General features: G+C 40.7%; 1 protein-coding gene across 2 annotated transcripts in view; it reads right to left on the bottom strand.

Annotated features, from left to right (window-relative positions):
* DDHD1 (DDHD domain containing 1) overlaps positions 1-23,452 on the bottom strand; it is a 67,177-nt gene that overhangs the window by 26,780 nt on the left and 16,945 nt on the right. The window contains exons 3-5 of one of the 2 annotated variants that reach the window (XM_049828618.1): positions 16,734-16,835; positions 10,007-10,135; positions 8,045-8,192 (exon numbers count right to left, since the gene is read on the bottom strand). In XM_049828618.1, the coding sequence (XP_049684575.1) occupies positions 8,045-8,192; positions 10,007-10,135; positions 16,734-16,835 (379 nt within the window). The remainder of the gene's footprint in view (positions 1-8,044; positions 8,193-10,006; positions 10,136-16,733; positions 16,836-23,452) is intronic. The other variant, XM_049828617.1, reaches the window with a different exon arrangement.

Genomic DNA, 23,452 nt, shown 5'->3' with positions numbered 1-23,452 from the left:
AAGGAAGCATCCTTTACCGCCTTTCTTCCAAAGCAGTTACCGATGGCCTGACCAAACAGCCACAAAATGCAACAGATCAGCATCTCTATTTTTAAAGCCTGGTTTGATTGCACTCCTAATCTCCTAGTCTCTAGTCCAACAAGATGACAAAGGTTTAAGTAGAATGTTCTTCCCATGATGAGGGGGGAAAAAAAAAAAGACTCAGCAAGAGGATCTGCTTAAATCAGGGTTGATTTAAGGCCTGAACTGACCTAACCTTGCAAAGCAGAAAACAACCCCTCTGCTCCCACCCCACACAGCACCCCTCTAAGGGCACTTATTGGAGAGCCCAACTTCAGTCGCACGGAATTTCTAGATTATCAAGAAGATAAAAAAATCAGTAAATACATTAACATTCCTGGAGTCCCTGAGTAAAGAAAACAAGAAGAAACACACCTGTCTGAACAAAATCAGATGATTACTAGCACAAGGAAATGAATACTCTTTGGAAATGCTAACAATCCTTTGGTATTGCTAAATCAGCTTAACTTTCTCTGCATGAAGTCGGATGGTGTCCAGCTAAGATGAATTCAGAAACAATTAAGTTTAGGAGAAAACCAGCCAAGCAGCAATCTAAAGCTGCTAGGCTTAAAAGCAGTAAAGGCACAGAAACGTTGTATGAATAAAGCACAGAATTCTACATAGCAAGAATTACTTTCAGTGAAAGAACCGGTAAATAACCTGGTCCTAAGAGCGCAGGAAAAAACATCCAAACTATTTACACATCAGTAGCAGCTGTAAACATTATGAAGAAATAGTTGTTAGAGTTATTGACATCCCCATTCTCAAATATGACAGCTGCAGGTTTTCTTCCTGTTCAAAAGGGTCCAGGTCTTACTAAAGCTATTCACAGGCAAACTGATGCAGAGGGGTTCTTTAACTAAAAGCCTCCTTTCTAAAGCTAGATATATGAGTTTGGAAAAAACAGTGCAGCCTAGCAATTCTGCCAAAGCTTTTGGGAAAAGCTTCAAGTCTCCCCTCCTAAAAGCTGTGCCAGATTTGTGTCCTTATCCAAAATTTTATGAAATGCAAAACCTAATTTTACTCAGATCTGGAGGGTTCCCCCCATGTCAGCTGAGGTTATCCAGACACAGTCCAGCCTCTGGCAGAATAGTCCTGAACTTCTGCTAGAATGGATTACGGACAAACGTTCAAAAGCACTCTGGTACCTTAGAAAACCAAACCCCAACTCTGTGTGCACCTTCCTTATGCCTGGCAAAATACATTCTGGTAGAAGTGCACAAAAGCTCTGGTTCAACAAATTTTTGTTAACTGCCACTTCACCAATGTCAAATCAAGCATGCAGCAATTGCATTTCTCGGTGTCTCAAGCGTGCTCCTCTGCTACGATACACTGCATTGCACACTAACCTTATGAAGCTGGTTAATACTACAAACTACTGACCAAAGCTTTGCAGATTACGAACTATGTAGTTATGGAAACATTGAGGTTTTTTGCCTTCCACTAAACTTTCTGAGGCAATCCCGTTGAATGTTACTAGCCAAATACTGTCAGAGGTGCAATTATTCTCTCTTTCATTATTTTACAGCGGCAACATCACACCTATCTCCTGATCACAAGAATCATGGAGGCATTAGAACAACAGCAGAACAACTCCCAGTGCAACACATCTCATTTACAGCGAATGGCACTATACGACATCTCCCACTGATTTTGATCAATAGTTTGATATTACAAATTCTAAAGAAAATTGTGGTGTAATTGCCAAGCAATGTGGCTATGCTCACATGCAAAACCCCAGCGCATGTACCTGCTATACACATGCTTATCTGTTATCTTCTAAAGGTGGGGGGTTTTTTCCCTTCTATTTTTTTAAAATAAATATTTTGAGATATTTTATTAGATGGCAAGTCCCTCTACTCATTTGCTAAATTAACACCAACTGAAGTAATAAATCCTTATCTAAACAGGCAGAGAATTCTTCTCCTTTCCAATATAAATGGATGTTGAAATATTGACCCCAGAGCAACAATTACTTATATGTATACACTGAAACACATGGTAACAAAGAAAATTTATGATTTTTCTAAGAAAAAAATCACTCAGGTGCAGATGTAACGCATACCTTAGAAAGCATTTTGACATACTGCTATTTTCCAGGCAAGAAGTAATGGCCTGAAAATAGATACTCTGAGACTCACCATAAATAAAATGTGCTTGGCTGCCTTTCTCTGATTAAATAATAAAACTGTATTTTCACAGGCATACATCCTTGCTTAAGCATATTCCAGAGAGATGTTAACATATTTACGATTACTGCTGTAGTTTTTTTTAATCTTATGCTACTAATTTTACTCTTGTGGAGCATTCACAAACACTACATTAAAAACTGGAGAGCTACAAACAAGTTAGCTTCAGCTAGTTCACAAATTTTATAAAATGACCTTGATAGCTGGTAACAGAGCAAAATGCCTGAAGGCTTGAAGATGTTACTCATTTTATTCCCAAGTCATCTTTGTAGACTCTCTTCAATCAGATGATCCATAGCCAAGAAAACGGGAATGTTTTTTAATTTAAAAAGCATTACACCAGCTAACTTCTTACTCTGAATTCTTGATTTAAGAGATAGGGCAATGGGATGTCCCCACAAAAAAAACCCTAAACTCTCGCTACTGCCTGCAAAACCATGTGGATCCATTCCTGGATTTTGGTCATATAACTGGTAAATTACGCTCTAAAGCGCTCCCCAACTGCTTTCACCACTCTTGAGTCCCCTCAAATGGATGGCAGCACTCACTGCCTCTTTGAGGAAATAATACCACGAGTTATTGAGGAAACTCAGGGCTGGCTTGAGCTAAATTTGGTAAGTTGAAGTGAGAGTAGGGGGCATGAGTAATAAAAATTGAGACCTACTCAAGCCAGAGGAAATGAAAGGGATGGTGTTTTCAAAAGCTTAGCTGCATCGCAGAAACGTCAACTCAAGTCTTACTCAAGGAGGGTTTCCAAGAGCAACTGCAAGACACGAGTCATCTTCTGTCACTGTTCTTCAGGGATTTGTCTGTTCTCAGACCAAACACACTAAGACCGCTGCTCGAGGACATATGCAGACTCATTCTACTTCGGAAGATAGGTGGAAATTCTAGCATGCAATCAAAGTAAGCATGATCATGAATCACGCTTCATCCTGTTCAAGAATAACGGGACTCTGCGCGATCAGAGGAACTCAAGCTGCTCAGTTCGTTGACTATGGGATCCCCGAGACAAGCCTGCGGAGATCCACGTGCTCCAAGCGCGAGTGCCTCCCTCCCCAGCACTGCTTTCCAAACGGCGGGCAAGCCTGCCCTTCAGGGAGACGCTGGCTTCGGCATAAAGCAGATTCCCCATCCCCGTTTGTCATCCCCTGCGTCCTTGCCACTCGCTCCCATTTTCCAGACAGGGTTCCAGTTTTTTGGACCAACTGCAGCAATCCACTTTACAACGGGACCATACAGACAGTTGTGCTGGTGTGGGCAGGGAAAGGGCAGCACCAGGCAGGAATGAGGGCTGGGGGGGAGGACAGGAGCAAGAACAGACCCAAAGATACATCTACGTCCTAAACAGGCTGTTACAGCTTCCGTCCAATATGCAGTCATGTGTTAGATAATTAATAAATGTAGACAAAACAAGCTGTTATGAAACTATTTAATGCCCTAACTATCACCTTTTACCTCTTGGGCTGAACTTCTCATTTAGCTTGCAAGACAAGCTCAAGTTGAAACGTGTAAGACAATTTTTACCATTTGGAGACTTAATTTCAGAATTACTACCAGCACTGAAGAATGGAAAACAGGCACGTAATATGCATTTAATGCAATGCAAGCATTTAAATGGAAAATAAGCAAAACTACCAAATATCTGAAAAGCTAAAAATCAAAGGAAAAATTTTACAGGAAGTCTTGATTTAAGATTTCAGCAGCACATAATTAATGCACTGAAAGGCCTCTGAGAGGCTCTGCACTCTGTAAGGGCTTGCATACCACTAGAAATTTACCAAAATAGCTATTCTGAAGTAATGATTGTCATGATAATCCACAATTAAAATGCTTTCTAATGGGACATGCAATAAAAATTTAATTGGTGATTATGGAATGCCAAGATGATGTTGCTTGTGCAGACAGCAATTTTTGTGCTACCAGCAGCAGCACAGGCAAATATCAAATATAATTTTTGAATCAAAACAGGAGATTCAGACAGAGGCAGACAGATACCACCTTTAGGGTAAGAGCAGCCAAGAAGCGTCACAACATTACAGCTATTATGGAAATACACAGAACAGTTACTTCATTCGATTTTCAAGCACAGGAGTGATGAAATTTAGAAGGTCAGCCTAAAGGTCTGACCTTTACCTGAGTCAGGTAAAACCACAGGATTTTTTTAAAGGAGGTTTGAAACATGTAGAGTAACATTCCTAAATACTATTTAATATGTGTAAGGACACACCCACCCCCACCAATCTAGGAGCACAAGTTCAACAAAATCAGAGATTAGGCTTCATTGAAAAAATATTTCAAAGTAACAATATGAAACTGTGTACAGTAAAATAAACGGATATCCCCAAATGATTTTTTTTTAAGTTAACATCGTACCTTATCAGAAACCTAGCAACGCCCGAATGCTGCACCTGATGGCAAATAAAAACCCCTCCAATTAAGTACATTATGCCATAATATCTTAGTTTATATTACACAGAAATACAGACTATACTATCTTCTTCCTTAAATAATCATTCCTATGCTACCAAAGCAGCTCACAGCACATTATGCTGTTCACATTAGGTCAGCTGAATCACTCTTCCAGCCTGGAGGAGGTACAGTCTCTTCCCAGACGAATTCTGCAGTTATTATCAGCACTGACAGGAGCAGCTTGTTGTACCAGCTGCCGTGCTACATTTAGATAATAAATGTGTTTAACTACACTGTGAAGAAACAAAATCGTGTCGCATCTACCAAAGACCTGTTCATTCAAGCATCAATAAAATGCATCTTTTCTATTTACCTACTTACAGGACACCCTGTGACCATAGCATCTAACCAGATTAATGATTAGACTGAACTCCATTCCTTAATGAAATTAGTGCATACAATTTTAAATTACCCTGGAAGAAGAGTTCTGTTTTTACCTCTGTAACCAACAGGATCTGCCTAATGATGCAGATGCATCATGTGAGCTGCATCAATTTCTTCTCAAGGTAGTAACCTGAGGACAAAGCATATCAAATGAGCTCTGGTAGGGTCTCTCACCAGCCTGGGTTACAGACAGAGTATTCCATGTCTGGGTTATAAGCTTTATTTTTGCGCTTTTCTTTCTTTTTATTTCTTTTAGGACCACTTGTTCAAGTGAGGCTATGCTTTTGTGCTATTTCACACAGGTTGAAATAAATACAATGTTTTATCCCAGGGTCAAATGAACCCCAAAAGAAGCAACAATAAATGTACATGGCAAAGACAAAATGCACAAGAGATTTTTTTTTTTGTGTATGGTAGAAAGGGAAGGAACCTGAACAAGTATTCCCTTCTGCAGATACCAGAGTCCCTCCAAGCACCATACCAAAAAAATGCAAGGTCTCATGGAGTTTGCCTCGCCCAACCTGCCTTGTCTCTGTTCTCTCCCCATCCATGTCCCAGAGCCCACAGACAGGACTGGTGGCACTCTGCAGAGCAACGTGTCCTGCCAGATGTCCCGGAGCCCAAACCAAAAGCAAATTTCTGTTTCTAAGGGATCTACCCAATGTTCCCACACCAGCACATCTATATCAAAGTGACATCCACGTCCTTCAAAGCTGCACGCAGCCCAAGACCATGATGAGCTCTTGAGGGCTGACAGTGCCTTCTACATCTGCTGGTGGTATCCAGATATTGACGAGGGAAGAAAGGAGTTGTGACACTGGTGGGCAGACCTATGGCTTAAGTTACATATTTAGCATGGCTGCAACTGCAGGTTTCCTACTAAAGAATGTGCATTTAAAAGGAAAAAAACACTGAAGTCTTTTCTCCTTAGCTTCTACTTTATAGTGTGAATGGTCAAAAAATATTTCTCCTTATCCATCTTACCATTTTTCAAAAGGCAACATTTGACTCCTCTGTCCCTAATGCAAAAAGAATGAAAAAAACCCCAAAACAAAAACCCCACACATATATCACGGATGAAGGTGCTAACAGAAAGTGCTAGCACGGCTTGTAAGAGCTGCTATTGTGCTGGCCTGGCAGACGTTTCTTCTAAAATCTCTTCTAGAACATATGGGGTGTTCCTCACTGCTAAGTTTTAAGCTATTTTAAAAAAAAAAGAAAAAAAGAGAGAGACTTCAATCTAAAATGATGCTTTCCTTTGCAGATTTTGTACAGAATACACAATTTATGCCAATAATTAGCATTTTAAAAGGCTATGCAATACTGTTGGATATTTCTTGAGGATATGAGCAAGATTTATTGAAGCACAAAAAGTCTTGTTTCCCTTTTAGATAAAAGATTTCACATAATGGGGTGCCAGTTAAAACAGCACTTCTTATGGAATGAACACCTATGCACTGTGTCCTGAGCTGAAGTTAATCCACCCATACAACCTCTGTACACATGTTCAATGGAAAGTGAGGTAGGGAAAAAGAAAAAGCAGGAAACCTTAATGATTCCAAGGTGGAAGTTTTATTTCTTGTCGCTGTTAAAACAGCAACTTATATTTAGGGTACTTGCATTTCCAGTGTAATTGTATCCTACAAAAATTTAAGGTTTCACATTTATTTTGGTGACCAGCTTCAGCTTTTTGTCAAGGGCTGAGGATCTTTTTCTCTTTGGTTTTGATTGCTTGCTCTTAAACAACACGAATAAAAGAGCAGTGAAGTGCCAGAACAAGGGGAGTCGGGAGTAGCAGGTTGTTGCTTTGAGACGACAAATGACTCGGCAGTGAAATCAAGAGGTCTACTCTACCACACCAGAGGACACTAGAGTGGAACAGCGAGCTGAACGAACATAAGAGTCTGCTGACATGATGGTACACACCACAGCGACGGCACATAAGCACTGACCTACATTACCATTCTGGATTTAAAGGGAGGTACACAAAGCTCTTACCACATGAAATCAGCAATCCCAGCTCTACGCACACTTTCACAGGAGTCACTGGGTATGTCACTATTTCTGTCAACTTTGATGGAACGCGGAACTATTTGGGACACACATACTAAACCATCTGCGCAATACAGATCTGCAATTAACACTTTTTTAGCCTCTTCTTTCAGCTGATGAGACATTCCTTAACACCACCTTGTTCCCCACAATGCTGTCATCACGACTTTACAATTTCTTCTAACATTCAAAAACCTTTTCAGGTACAGCATTCTCAACAGCTCAGGAGTTTCTCTTCCTATTCATCAGCACGCTAATTGGCCTTCTGAGTTAGTTCAGGCGTCAAATCAAAAGTCATTTGCGACCCAGTCTTCACAAAAGACATTCAATGAAAAGATCCGGTAAGCTTTCAATCACGTTTTACTTTCCAACTGGCATCTACGCACCGAACTCCACGAGCAGTCTCACAGCAATAGCTTCCAATGGCATGAAGTAACTTTGTCCTGTTAGGAATGCCAACATTCCTGCTAGCTCCCTGTTTCCCCTCTCTTACCAGGATGCACCTCACCTGCCCACTATTCTGACAACCGGCAGGAAAAATGGAGATTCCCTTGATTTTGACCAAACGAAAAATCTCTCCGCGCTCAGCAGTCACTGACCACAGGAGCTAGAAATTCACGGGCCAGTCCTCCAAAAGTTGCAAGTGTTGGTCATGAAAATAGAATATATCTTTGCTCTTCTGGCTTGCAGCTGCTCTCACTAAGTCCATACATCCAAATTAACATAGAAAGTAGTGTATCCACAATATAAAGACTAATGACCCAGGGGAAGAGGAGGAGAAGGAAACAGGAAAAGATACAGCTTAAACCAAAGGGTCTGCTGTCATGTATAATGTCAGCCTTATATTCAGGCTAGAGTTGGTACTGCAAATATTACAAAGCACTCACATAGCTGTATTTTTGATGATCCTTCCTTGGTCCATTTTCTGCCCAATACCATGCACAACAAATACAATGTGACTAGTTTGTGGTGGCTTGTCTTCTAACGTAGCTTCTTCTACATAGCCTCTATGTAGCCTTGTCCCACTACTTGAAGCTGTAGAAAAAACATTATCCTAGATCAGTAACATTCTATGAAGCACAGTGGTCTTATATGTTGACAGAAGCTCGACTTTTCTCAGACCAATACATTAAAGTATTTTGAAAATAAGATTATACATAAAGGAATAGCATGTATTTTTAAATATCTGCAATTTCAAACTCCTGAGAGAGCTGAGCAAGTAGGTGACATGAATTGTATCAGTCAATGTATTACCAGGCCATTTCCACTGTGAAGATAACTAATTTCAGAAATGTTTTGAAAAACAACTTTTTAGAAAACAGTTGTATAATTGTCCATCCACTTTTACAACACAATACTCTTCTTCTGTGTGTCTCAATCATTAAACTTCTTTCTATCTCCACCTTACTTCCACAGCATGGGAGGATCATGGAAATGATCTGGCCACAAAACTGATAAGCATTGTCATTCCTTCTCTGACCCAATTAAGAGAGCTGGTTGAAAAGCTTTACAATTTTTCATTTTGATGGGGAAAACCTACGTTTTATTTCAAGCTGATCCAACCTCAAATTTCCCCACCCGTTCACCAGCTCAGTGCCCAAATCAAAAAATGAATTACCCAGGGCAAATATGGGTATTCTCCCAGTGCCCCACTGATGGCTTGAGAAACCCAGTGGCACAGCGTGTCTCCATCCCCCTCTAGTGACAGACCCATATAGAGGACCACAGCCTTGCACGAGTGCTACCTGCGCACGAGTCCAGCAATCCCTTCAGATGGCCACGTAAGACGATGGCAGCATCATTCCCCGCCACAAAAACGGAAGCAAACAACTTGTTTTGTTTTTAAAGAGGAGGAAAACACTACAAAAACACTAAGGGCAGTTTTTGTTTACCAAGTGGGCTTCTATTTGATATTTCTCCCCCCAAATTGTTTAGGAGAGATCTTACTTATTATTTATTACACACTATCCAAATCATGTTCTGGATAAAGAATACTTAATTTCTTCTGGAACTGAAGCATTGAATTATACTAGTTTTTGGTAAAGAGTAGTTATGTATCCACCTAAGAGCCCTGTGGGGTAAAAGGGCATTAATTACAGAACAGAAGCATGGAGATTAAAGCCAAACCTATTACCTGATCTTGTCTCTTCAGAGACCAAGGAACAAAACAGATGTGTATGTTCTTGTTTTTGTAGCTGTCCAGCAGTGCATAGGAGCACCACGACACAGAGGACAAGTTCCAGTTTTCTAGGTTGGCAATAATCTGCCTTTCGCTTGAGAGAGACCATCCTCTCTTCCAACCATCTCAGCCTCGCTGGCTTTATAACTGGTAGTTTTGAGCTTAAATAAGCCCGGATTCCTACTGGAAACAATTTCTGTCTAAATGCTTCACCCCTCCTCTCAGTTCATACATCTGTTTAATGAATGGAAAAAAGAAAGGCAAGAGGTGGTGAGAGGGGAAGGTAAGATCACGTATTTAAGGAATGCATCACAGTATGCAAGTACACAGTGGTAAAGTTAAGGTTTCAAAGGGAACTGTAATTCTTATATTGTAGCTGCTAGACTCTGCCATTGTAATATTTTCATATACTTATTATGTAATGCTAACTGCTGCATCCAAAATAATAATAAAATATGTAACAAAAATAAGTCATAGCCTATTCACATCCAGTTACAATTACGTACACAACCTAAGGACTCTAATACACTCTTCTGCAAAAACTGCAATGGCCAAAGTGGGCTAGTCACATATTAAAACTTCAAACTTGAAATCTCCCTCTAGCCTTAAGAGTAACAAACTTAAAATAGTGGTATTTACAATATTCTTTACAAACTCTGAGAAATATTACCTTTGGAAAACCCCAACTTTTGTGTAACAGTTCTTGCAATTTTAGATGTTGTTGCATCACTGTAAAGATACACTTCATCCACACTGTGCCAGTCCACATGGTTGCGACTCAACTTTAGACTATGAATAGCTGCAGTAAAAAGGAACAACATTTAATTTAGATGGGTAAGAGGAAAAAAAAAAAGCCTCTTCAAACAGAGAGAGAGAGAGAGAGAGAGAGAGAGAGAGAGAGAGAGAAGGGTCATTTACATACAGGTTAAAATCTAGAGCTCCATTATACCTAAATCCGTATTACTTCTTACCTTGAAAAGTTTTTACATTTAGGATTAATCTGACCAGGACAAGCAGTTTGGAGACCACCTCTGAGGACATTTCACATCATTCTCCTCTCACCCTTTTGGGATGGTAGGTGTCCAAAATATTTCCTTAGCTGAAAACAAAAACTGGGGGGGGGCAGGGCAATGCATCCTGAAATATTGCAGGTTGGTGTGATAACCAGGTGGCTGCCCCATGCACTCTTATCTCTAGAAAAAGAGCAATTTCACTCCTATCATCGCTCTCCTGTGTCTGTACAGCGAGATCCCTGGTTTTGACTGTACTCTGCAGTAACACAGAGGCTTTCAAGTCTCCATTACTAGAAGGCTCCATTGCATTTCTTTCCTTTCAGAAATATCTAGGAGCTGGAAATGCAGTTCAATGAGAAAGTCTCTGAATGAGTAATTTCTGGCACAGAACGGAATCTAGCTCTTTCAAAAGCCACTAAGAGCTCTAGCGTTTTTTGTGTAGTTATTGTGTTTTCCAGATTTGGAACTGATTGAGCTCTGGGACCAACCTCATGACACGCTGCCTGATTGTCCGGATTAAGCAGAGCAGGCATGTTATAATGCAAATCAGAATCTCTCATCTAAGGTTTGGAGCTTGCATGAGCAAAGCCGTTACACAGCTGTATTACTAGTAATTCAGATTTCACCTAAGTTTGGAAATCTGTTGCTTAGGTCCCGTCTAATGTGGGATATGCAACATTTGGAGAGCTGACAACGGCAATAGTCCTGTCACAAAAAAAGCGTTACTCAACTCTCATTGGTCTTGCTAAAAAGTCCAAAGTCATGGAAAACACCCAGAGGGGTTGTTTTGGTTTTAGTTTTTTTGGTTTTTGTTTTTTCCATAACAAGCAGAGCCCTAACCTATCCCCTAATTTAAGCCACTCAAATGAATTTTTTATACTCTTCTAAAAACATTCTGAGAAAGCCTGAGCCATCACGATTTCATATTTTAACTCTGCTACAGCACAAACCTGCCACATTAGGCTAGCTGTCGTGACCTTTCTCCTGTAGTATTTTTCATTTCTTTGCCAAGGCAGATAGACCTGACATAGTCTGATAACAAACTGAATGTCTGTAAGAAACAACGGGATTACCCAAAAGGACTACCTCTTCAGTTATAGTAAACAACTGATTCACAAAAAATTACTAGAACTATATTGCTCTTTTACACTGACAAAAGCAAGAACAGGAAAAGAATTTTGAAGAGCAGACATGTCAGCTTAGGGTAACAATTGGCCAGAGCAAGAAGCAATCTAGTGAGAACTCAATGAACATGTTTTCATAAACATCCCAGGCACAGAGATGAGTCCTTGTCCAGAAATCTCAATTTAGAACTGGAGAAGGAAAGGAAATTCCCAGCAAAACTTCCTTTTTCAGACTCGGAGACAATGCAACAGAGACTGTGATGTCCTGAGACAGGCACGTAGTCTAGTGGCAAAGGCAAGGGACCTCCTTGCAATTGTCTCTGCGATCCCCTCCATTCTCAGTTCCATGACCAATGTAGACTTTTTATGCATTGTCTAGCAGGTCATTAAGAGCTGTTCCACCTGCATTCTGTAAAATCCTTCTCAGAGTATGTTCTTGGGGAAGCTGACAGAAGAGGGCTGGAAGCTTGATGCCTCTGGAGAATGTTGTGCTCAATGTCCAAAGCATGCAGAGGAAGAGATGGAGGGGCCCGTGGCCGAGTCACTTACTACCACTGGAAGAACAGCAGTTTGGGGAGAAGCGGTCTGCAAACTCTTTCTGGAACCAAGTCCAGCCTCTCTATTGGAAAGAATATACAGAAAGAAGTAGGTTTTCCTTACCCTGCATGAATTTTCTCACTTGGGAAGAACAAATTCCTAACTTTTACTCTTATAGTGTCCTTAAAAAAACATGTATGTTGAAGTACACATCAAAACCAACTACAAGACATGCAAGCACTGAGGAACAGCAAATTAAATATCCAACACTATTTCTCTGCATTTAGTAATGCCTTCAAAAGGGAACCTGAAAAATTTTGTCTACCATTAACACAAGCACCACATGAAACTACCTTCAGTAGGACTGTACTTCCTTGTCTCTTGACAACAGAGTAACTTACCTCTCTGAGATATGTTGTTAACATACACATTGCCTTCAAGCTCAGCACTTGGACTATACACCCTACCTTTCTACCTAGCACCCAGAATGATAATAAGAAAAAAAAAGTGTGTGTTTGTTCTTGCTTCTCAGTTTTCCTTCGACCACAAAATATCAGGATATTTTAGGGAACTGGCAGGATCCAGAACATGCATATGGACAATGCTTTTCAGAGAATCCACCAATTTGCCAGTAAGATCATAAATTTTGCAATTTTACTTGACATATCTACATTTTATTTTGCATCTCTTCGTGACTTTCGTTTACCAACACATTCACTGCTTTGCTTTTGAGTGCCTGTCCGTGTGCACACTCCAGAGCAAAGTCCAAAGCAGCAGTGGAAAGACTCAATCACTGAAAAACAGTGGCTGCAAAACATTTCAAAGGCACCATGCACTACAGTGCAGTAGTTAGCAGAAGTTTGGATAACATTTCCAGGGTGTCTATCTTACCAGCCAGGAGAAGTCACATTCCTGCAAAAGTTAACAAGAGTCACCTGGGTCAAAACAAAGCTGGGTGCTCCACCTTGGCATTCTGTTTTAAAATCCCTTGGGATGCACTGTTTAAAAAGTCTGCCTGAGGATCAGTACACCAATTCGACAGACCCATCCTCCCTCTTACTGAGGTGGAGTGAGATTTTCTCCCCTTTTTTTAAATGTATATAAACATCGGGATGTCTGTTCATCCTTTGACTCTGGAAGTGATGTTCAGCTGTGGAACAAAAATCCCCTAATAAGGAAAAATCTATCACCCTGAGCTCCAGGACCTCTTGGTGTGCAAGAATATCCCTTCAAAAAAGGAGTGACACCCCTCCTGATGGCTGCGGTTGTGCGCTCTCTATCCTCATATAAGCATCTGTCCCAGTGATGAAAATGTCTGGGGAGAGAAAAATGGTACACCCTTGCAGATTTGCATGGCAGAAACCCAAGTGAGAGAAGAGCTGCCTTGCTGAGATCAGCCACAGGGATAAATGATCCACAAGCCATGTGTGCACGCGTATCCAGGCAAAGACAGTGGCTCTCTATCGTTATGCACAGCAGATACTCTAAAAAAACCCAACCCTGCTATAAGGTACCTCTTCATGAGGGTCAACACTGCACCAAGGACTGTGAAGAGATTCTCAAGACTCTCAAAAGCCCAACCAAAAGGAGGTTTGGCTGCTGCTGACAGTCCCAGGGTGTGTTAATAGTGAGGCATGGAACAAAGAAGTGTCTTTGGAGAGGATTTGATAGCAGTCTGAAAGTAAGCATCCTAAAAATAAATAAATCAGGGTATGCAAATTGTGCTTTCCAGGTATGGGATAACAAGGGCTGCCATCGCTGTTTTGAAACTGAACACAAGGAAGAGAAAGTTATGTTTTCCTGAAGATGATGAGATAACATGATTTACATTCTCTTTGCAGAACAAACAGTGACTGTCCTATAAACCTCTTGCACACTGCAGAGGTGGTCAAACCGACAACTCAGCAGCTGCTCATACCAAGAGATGTCACAGCACGTCAGAAGTCACCAAGGCATGTTGTAGCGTGGCAGGGGAAGCCAAGTCGCAGAATTCAGATTAGGCAGTGGGTATGGCACAGGGGAATGCTTTTCATGTTCATTCCTCTGCCTTCTGGGTCCTTCAGGAGCACGCTTTCTATGTTTGCTGATTCTTTCCAGGGCACCAGGCTAGGATGTTGCCAAGCTTCACTGAGATCTGACCGTGCCTGTGGCATCTCTGAACGTCAGGCACAGAAGATGAAGGGTCTCCTGTAAAACCATGGGACAGGAATCTCCCTCTGGACCAGACTTCTCGCAGCTTTGTTTTCACATGAACTACTGCTCTGACACTGACAACATGCACAGCTTTCTCAGCAGGCATGTCCGTAGGTGCATCTTCCCCAGCTGCAGAAAACCCTGGGTATTCTGCACCCTGCTTAGTTTTCTAGTCTGGGACTGAAGGCCAAGCCCATGGAAATGAGGCCAAATTTTGGTTTCCTTTGTAGCCAGAAACTAGAAAGAAATCATTTTTCAGGAATACCAACCGAGACAGACATCCAGAGTATGAGTACGTGGAAGGCACAACTCCACTGTAGATGGAAGACAGCCTGACACTAGACAGTAGCGAGTGAACCATGAAAAACAAGGACAGAAGCGTAGGGGAAGTGAGGGGGATCAAGGAAGGACTTCTTTCAGCTGAAGAAATCAATGGTTACTATCACACAAACCTCCAGTTTCACTAAGACAGATGAACACAGAGGGAAAAATCCCTCTAAAATGTTTAAATATGAAAAATGAAGAGGTAAACAAAACATTGAATACATATTCCTAAGGCACTGAAGAACTTGATCTCAATTAGACTGCAGAAACTCATCTTGAGTCAAAATAACTGGAGAATAACCGAGGAGCAGAAAGCCTGCACCATTTTTTTATGCTCAGAGCACAAAACCCATGGAGAAGCTGAGGATGTGCACTGCTAGTGCGAACATCCTCCCAGCTCAAGCGCTTGAGGAGCTGAACACCTCCAGCACCAAGTGCAGACACTTGAACATGGCATTTCACGGGGCCAACAGTTTAAAATTAAATACCTTTTAAGGTAAGCACCTGTTTTTTTCCTTGATACTTTCATCCACCTGCCAAGACCAAAGCATGGGCTGATTCTCTTCTACCAGAGTTTGACTCTGCTCAAGTCAAAATCAATTTAGAGGAAGCATCCTTGAAGTGCTAAGAGCTGATACTACCTCCATCTCTGCCACAGAGGCACTCATTCCAGTCAGGGCTAAAGACCAGAGAAAGGATACCTACTGTCTGAAACCCTTTTCTGTCTTCTTTTTTTCAGGGATTTTTAAATTAATCTGTCTGGCAATCAGTAAGCAATAGTTTCTGCACAAAAGCCTGCCACATCATATAGGTAGCTGACAGTGTAACTTGGCCGCTATTGTTCTTTCCTAAACCTCTGAAGTTCTGGTACAGCTGTAGATTTTAAAACCTTTTCTTATTTATTTAAAAAAACAAATGCAAAGCCATTAAAAAGGCTATTGCTCTCAATTAAAAAGGGCTGTTTCACATTGCTGTCATTTTTATATTGTACTTCGCCACCTCTCAATTCATCAGTGTCACTATTTGTTATATAAACACCTACTTTTAATTTTTTAATTCAAGCACACTCATTACCACAACTGAACATGACTTGTAGAAAAAATATACAAAATAATTTCAAAATTACAATCAAAATAACAGGCAGAAGTCCCTTCTTACTGCTCAAGACAGTAGTTACACTTATTCTCCTTTAACAGACTTGAATTCCATGTGTAAGATGAGGTAGGAAAAAGTTTGCTATTAAACATTTTGATTTCAGGCATTTTCACTTGGACCCAGTTACAGACAAATATAATTAAAGGAAGTCAAAAGGCAAACATTTATGCATGTCAAAATAAATTCTCACACTTTACAATATCTCCAGGAGCTAAAAGAATATATGGTATGACAAGAATAACTCTAAACCTACCATGTGCATTTACATTTTAAATCGAGGGTGCAGTTTTCAGAAGTCTAGTTCCACAGTCACTGAAGTCAGTAAAAGTTTAATCACTACTGGCTTTAATGGTGGCAGAGAAAGACCAGTGACAAGTACTTTTGAGCCTTCTGCAATCATTAATGGCTCCTGTAAGATATACTCCCACTTTCTGAAACGAATTTGCACAACATCAGCTGCTGCAAAGTTCAAAGTTGTTTTCTGCAACACAGCAGCCTTTATCATGTGTTCTATACAGCTTCCTCTTTTCATATCGTATGTCTAAAGTCTCATTTCATTCCAGTACTCGTACAAAAGCTGCAGTAAAAATAATTTACAACATTAAACTAAAGATGCATGCATTATCCAAAACAAAAATGGCAAACAAAACATCATCTAGTATAAACGTTCCATTCCTTCTCTGGCATAATTTATCTTATACCAGGCCTGCTGTGATTCTAAAAAAGTTGCTTTCAGTTTATTGAAAAAGCCAAACAACATACAAGGAGTGTAAGAAACAAACGTTTACAGTTTTCATCACAGTCACAAACAATTATAATAAGGATTACTGCATGATACTGTTAGCATCTACTTTTCTGTAAGATTCACAACACTTCTACTTTTCTTCTAAGATTTATGATGCTTTTTTCCTTCCCTTTTGAAGGAAATGGCATGAATACAACTCAAGAAATTGAAGCATGTCAATCTAACATTTAACTGATATAAGCAAACTAGAATTTAAAGCTTCCTAAGCCAGGAGTACTAAAAAAAAGAAATCTACAATTACTGTACCTTGGGAATGCTTTCGCTTAAGACATGGAGCATCTGACTTCTCCTTATATCCTCTCCATTTGAACAAAGAAGGGAGGGAGAAGGGAGGGAGGTAGTAGAGAACTAAAAGTAAAAACACTGAGCTTCAAAGTAAAATTTTTAAACGGGGTATAATTTTTTTCATTAGTATTACCATTTTTAGAAAAAAAAAGTTGGCACATTTTCTGAAAAAGTATATACACTTCAAAAACTGGTTTTGTAGCAAAAGTGTCAGGACCCATTAGCCAAATTCAATTTCTTCGCTCTTCATAAACAGTTACGACATTACAACAAAGCTAAAGGCATTAGTAAAAGACAGCTGGGACACAGCCTCATCGGATTCACCGAGAGCCTTTGCATTTACACATACAAAAGCATAATCGCTCTACTTGGTACAGGGTAGAACACAGTAACCCTTATTAAGTATACACTAAACATTTGAAAAAACCCCCCTCTATTTTAAGCACAGCTCTATTATTTTTCCCAAAGAGTGCAAGAGGATCATTACAATTTAGGTTAGACAAAATATTCTACTGTTACCCTGTTCTGTAAATTCACAAGAACCTGCCTTCCATGGTGAAATGCAACAGCACGCACACTTTGCTGCTGAGCTTCCCCTTGATGGTAAGGCAAATCCGTAACTTCTATTAGACTTTCAATAGTGTTATTTCACTCCTTGTGAGAATATTGAAATATTGCACTGCAATCCAAAAGATTCTTTTTCAAGGACTTACATATTGGTGCTGTGTGATTTCAGAAGACATACTTTAAGGTAAGTGAAAGCTGCTGCTAAGTAGCAGGTAAAGTTCAGTAAGCAGGACAAAGCTGCTCTCGGCACTTCCACAACAGGAGACTTGTATTCACTGTTAACTCGGTTATGATGGATATCTTTTATGCTTCTTCGGTGGTTCCTGAGCAAGGCTGAAAGTGAAGTCCTACAAATCTACGTCTTCTGTCCTACTGCTCTGGGGGCCCTTACTCATACAAATAGTCTTAATTTCAAAATATTTTAGCCTCAAAAACCTGATATAGTCAAGAGGGTGTGTTTAAATCCAATGAGAAAGCAAGAAGCTCCAGCCTGGCTTCTGAATTCACAAAGTCATTAAGCTGCAATTACCTGAAATCAGTTAGCCTGCTGGAGAGCGGGGAGATATGCAACTGTTTTACGCCCTTACAAACATCAGGAGCAGTTAATACTCTATGATCCAGTAACTTCTGCCAGTGCAAGTGAGTGATATTCCATGCTTGTGTCAAGGGCTTTGACTGCCACAGTTATACTGGTCCAGGATCATGCCTTTTCACACCCTCAGCTAACAGCTCTGTCAGCAGATGCCTTAATACAGATGCAAGTGAAGTACATAATTGTTGCACATCACTTTTCTAAAGGAGAGGAAAATTAGGCTCACAGCTACTGCACTTGGGACTTGATAAAACAATTTAGTCTGCAGAGTGTTTTACTGGCTGTGCCAATGCAACCCTCAGGAAGAATATACACAGGAAATTCAAGTAAAGTATAACAAAAATTTTTTTTACGGTGAGGGTGATAAAACATTGGTACGGATTGCCAGAAAGGTTGTGGAGACTCCATCGTTGGTCCAAAACCCCACTGGGAACGTCCTGTGCAACCTGCTCTCGTTGACTCCACGGCTTTGAGCAGGGAGGTTGGACTAGATCATCTCCAGAGATCCCTCCTGATCTGCACGACTATGATTCTATGAACATGACATTCCCATCTAAAGGTTAACAGGCAGCTGTGACAAAAATCTATATAAACTTTTTATGAAGAGAGAAAATATTATTTGAAATCTAAGACAAAACAAATCAACTATTCCAAATGCAACTTGTATAGTTTTTGTGGCATCTAACCACATGCCGCAATTCCATAAGAAAAACCAATAAACTTATGCCGTTTCAAAATCAATGCATTAAAAAAATTAATTCAGACTCACAGGACTTTTTTCTACATTTCTTATCATCTATCACGGAATCATAGACTTGATCACAGAATAATTTCTGTCAAAGGGACTGCTGGGTTTCGTCCGCTCCAATCCTCTACACAGAGCAGGATCAGCTTTTAAGCTGGATCCAATTTCAAGTTGAATCAGGTTGCTCAGGCGATTTCCAGCTGAATTTTGAGCATCTCTATGGATGGATATTCCACAATCTCTCTGTACAAATACAATGAACAAACATCTATTCCTACCTTACTATCACATCTATTAAGCTTTCAGCTTCACTTCATCCTAATTAAATGAATATACCTGAAAAAGATGACGGAGCAACAGATGACAGGTACTCAACTGTATTTATGACACTAACAGCTAACCAAGTATTCTTGAAGCAGAGATAGCAAACCTTAAGGGTGCTAGAAGATATTTATACTGGGGACCAGTCTATGATGTACCCTTTGAACCACCGCTCAATGGCGTTGAATGGAAGAATCGGAATTAGCCCTTGTGCTAACCTAGAGCAGTGGGAAGCATCACCCGCCGCCACCTCCCCAGGAGCATGCTGAGCACTTGCTGTTCCTGCTCTGCTGTTTGGCACCACCGCCGCTATACAGGAGGCAAGCGATGGCAGTTTTACCATCTACCAGGCAGCTGTGGGTCCCACAGATTGAACCTCCAGCTGAAAGTTGGACTGTGTGACAAAAGCTGCTCCTCCATTCTCGACCACCTCCCGGCACCTGAAGCGGTGGGCACCTGCCCGATAACAGCTCCTCCGTGCTCGAGGAACTCACAGCAAGGGATAGGTGGGCTCTGGCCACAGACCAAGAGAGAAAAATCAACCCTGAAGTAGCGACTTTGACCCTCCATCAAAAAACTCTTGGTCTGAATGTCACTGCCTTTATTGTGGTTAGATGCTGTTAGCAAAATATATCTAGTCTGAGAACCCTTAAGCATCTGCTATGATCCAAATTTGTGTTTTATCTTACAATGGCCTTGATATTACTGAAATCTCTTGAGAACGCTGCTCCTTTGATGGACTACTTTAGATAGGCGGACAGTGAGCTCAAGACCCAAGTATGCATAAAAAGCAGTTTCTAAATCTGGTGTTATTCTGCAAGTTTTAAGCTTATTGACTGCTGCTAAAAAGGTATTATGATACCCTTTTTGTATTCCCTTCAAAACGGTTTCAGCTGAAATATTGCTTCACAGAACAAGTGCTATAACCTAGTTTTTTCTCAGAAATATTTATAGAATTATTTTACAGTAGTAATATATTTAAGTGTAATCACTGGGTATATGCAGTACAAGAAAGGTCAGTATTTCTGCACAAAGGCACAGAGATATAACCCATTCTCAGCGTGATCAAATAAACACCTTGGATATTTCCACATTTTAAGGGTTGAAGTTTGTGTCACATATTTAGAATTTTGCACCTAAGAATCAAAATGTCACCTTACATCTTGTGTTGATATTAATTTACGTACGTTAAGTTTGAAGAATGAATTGTTTGTTAGAAGGACAAGCAAAGCCAATATATAAAAAGGCCTAGTGTTACCTGGATTAAAAAAAAAAAAAAAAAAAAAGTACTGGACAAATGAATTTGAGGACCCCCAAACCCCTCAATATTGTCTACCTATCAACAGAGCAGCAGAACAACAAATCAGACCTGGAAGCCCACATATACTGTTACAGCAGTGCAGCATCTCATTTAGGGGTTTAAGGTGTCACCAGGGTCAACTTGAGCAGCAAACGCCAAGCTCCACTCCCCAATACAACTATAAAATGACAATGTGATGACTCTCATTTTGCTCAGAAAAATGATGTGAAATTACTTTATGTAATGACAAGCCAGGAGATGCCTTCCTGAATCTGCCAATATGCAGACTTGCATTTGTGCAAATTTGTGATTTGCATTAAATCAAACACAGGCTGCAGACATCGTTTCACAACAAAGCAGTCGAAATGCAGCCAAACCCTTAATTCCTCATCCTAAGCATGGTTTCCTCCTGTCGCCTTATTGATTACTCTGTCTTAAGAGACAGAAGAGCAACATCCTTTCCTGTACCTATCAACAATAAAATGAACTATTTAAAACTGAAAAATGTATGTGGAATTCAGCCAGGATCAAAGCAGACTCCGGGGTGATGAGGTGTGAAACAGAGCGCGGTCAAGCTATGGAGGAGACGGGTGATGCCCTTGCAGCATTTGCTTGCACCGGGACTTCAGCAGCGTTCCTCTGGTTTGAGGCACCCCGTGAAGCAGAGCTCCCTGCAGCGTTGATGGAGAGAGAGGCTCATGCCCACAGCATCTCTCCCCGACGTGCAGACGTACCGCCTGGTCCGTGGTGGTCTGGGGAGTCGGCTGTCCCGTACCGATACCTCCTGGGCATGCTGCACTTCAGAGATGGACGGTCAGGGTAGCTGGCCTTTTACAAGTGTTACAGATGCCAACACGTTCACAACCAAGTATTATCCTTCTAGAAATCTCAGAAATTTGACTAGTTTTTACAAGCAGCAGGTAGAGCTATGGTACCTGGGAACCACATCTGTGAACTCCTTACGGAACATAACCTTCTTGGAGACAAATCCAGGGCAACTGGATATGGCAAATCTAAAGGTCACATTAACCTGCTTGGACAGTCCTAAGTAATAAACTGCCCCATTTCTGTGTTCTGCCATAACAAATAATTTACCCGAGAAAGTCATGCCACTGCTGAGACCAACAGCTCAGCAGACCACTGAGGAGGATCAGGCATCAGGCACCATAACCACAGTTCATTTTGCAAGGCATGAAATTAAATACTTTTTAAGGATGAAAATCAAAATACCACTACAGTCTGCTCAACAGAGGGATCTCCCACTGAAGCAGTCGTCTCCAGGCTGCCCCATGGAAACAGAACATGAGAAATCAGTCACCTCAACACCATCATACGCTTTCTGTTACCTTCAGCATTTACAGCTTCATGTGCTCCCAACAACACTGGAAGGTAGCACAGGCATTATGTTACTTATAGGCCACAGGTTGGAGACCTCTATTCTGAAACATATTGCACTTTCAGAGGCAGGTTTGCTTGGATTAAGAGTTTAGTAATGGGGCATTTACTCATCAACATCCTACCACCAACAAAAGCCCTGGGTGAAGCTTAGTTATTTCCTTGTTAATGTGCTGCAATCCAGGAGCAGAATTAATAAATCAAATCGTTGGAGTGGGAAATCTTTTTTTAGATTTAAGGGTACCCTTCTAACATCTATCCCCAAGCTAAAGATATGAGGAAAGAAGAGGGGCACTGCATGTTAAGCAGCTACCCTTCACAGGTAATGTACATTTTGCAAAAACTGACAGCCAGCACTGACGAACTCATCCATATGGATGACTCCACACACAGACGGGAAGCAGCACACCTTGCCCTGTGCTTAAATGGGGTGATTCCATTGCCAGCAATGCACTGGGCAGGCTGCTCAAAAGCTGAGGGTGCTAAACACCTAGTGAACTTGCTTGCAATTCTGTTTTCTTCATGAAAAGATTTCAGAGGACAATAAAATAAATAAGTAAAGATGATTAAATTGCAAATAAATTGTCAGCTGAGTCTTGGATACAAAGTTCCAGGATATCATATGTTGCCCTGAGTTAGCAGGCTGAGTAAGAGAAAATTATCCAGAACAAGAGCAGCAAAGTAGAACGTGCTCCTAACTTTTCAGCTTACTGCCACTGTTTAGAGCATTGCTGGGGTCAAATCAAGAGCTGACAGGTTCGTCTACCGCATATCAACAAAATGCTAGTTGACAAGCTAGTTTCTCGTTATTCATGATGCGAACTAGCATGTTTGTATAAGAAAGTAATTATGTCTAAGTACTAAGAGACTGTTACAACAGATCACCTCAATTTTGCTGAGGAATTAGATGAGATGGCTAGTTTTTCATCATTCACAGTGCTTTATCACAGCACTGCAAATAGTCACTTCGCCTCTCAGTGATATTTACAAATCTATTCTAACTTGCACTAGTCTTAACTACCTGTAAGCCTTGACAGGACCAAAATATGTTTCATACAGGATGCAATTACAACAAATTGTAGCATTTAGGAAATTTATAAACTGTATTCAGGACTTCTCCAACTAATTATGTTTACTTCACCAGCGACAATGCAAGTTATAAAGCTTCTCCCAGTGCCACGTGCAGATGGCAATCATGGATGCCAGCTGATCAGAGCTGTATTGAGAGGCACATTATAATGACAAAACCACTTTTCACGCTTATTGTTAGGCTATAATTTTCCTGCAACTCTCCCATTACTACAAAAAAAAAATCTATTGAAAGTTATTGGTAACTTGACATGTATTCTATTTTGAAGTGACTGCATATATAGCTTGGGGGTTTTTGGTTTTTTTTGTGTTTATCTTTTTTTTTTTTTAACTTTAGTTTTTGTCCTGGTTTCAGCTGGGATAGAGTTAATTTTCTTCCTAGCAGCTGGACAGTGTGTTTTGGATTTAGTGCGAGAATAATGTTGATAACACACTGATGTTTTAGGATAAGAGCTGCTTAGCAACAACTAAGTTAAGGATTTTTCAGTTTCCCATGCTCTGCCAGCAAGCAGGTGTACAAGAAGCTGGGAGGGAGCATGGCCAGGACAGCTGTGCCAAACTAGCCAAGGAGATATTCCATACCATAGAACGTCATGCTCAGTATATAAACTAGGGGGAGTTGGCCAGGAAGGGCTGATCGCTCCTCAGGCATCGGTCAGTGGGTGGCGAGC

The sequence above is a fragment of the Accipiter gentilis genome, chromosome 25, assembly GCF_929443795.1.
Source record: "Accipiter gentilis chromosome 25, bAccGen1.1, whole genome shotgun sequence".
In the NCBI taxonomy this organism is placed as follows: Eukaryota; Metazoa; Chordata; class Aves; order Accipitriformes; family Accipitridae; genus Astur; species Astur gentilis.
Note: the sequence above shows the minus strand (reverse complement) of the source record. Positions and strands in the feature narration are given on the sequence as shown.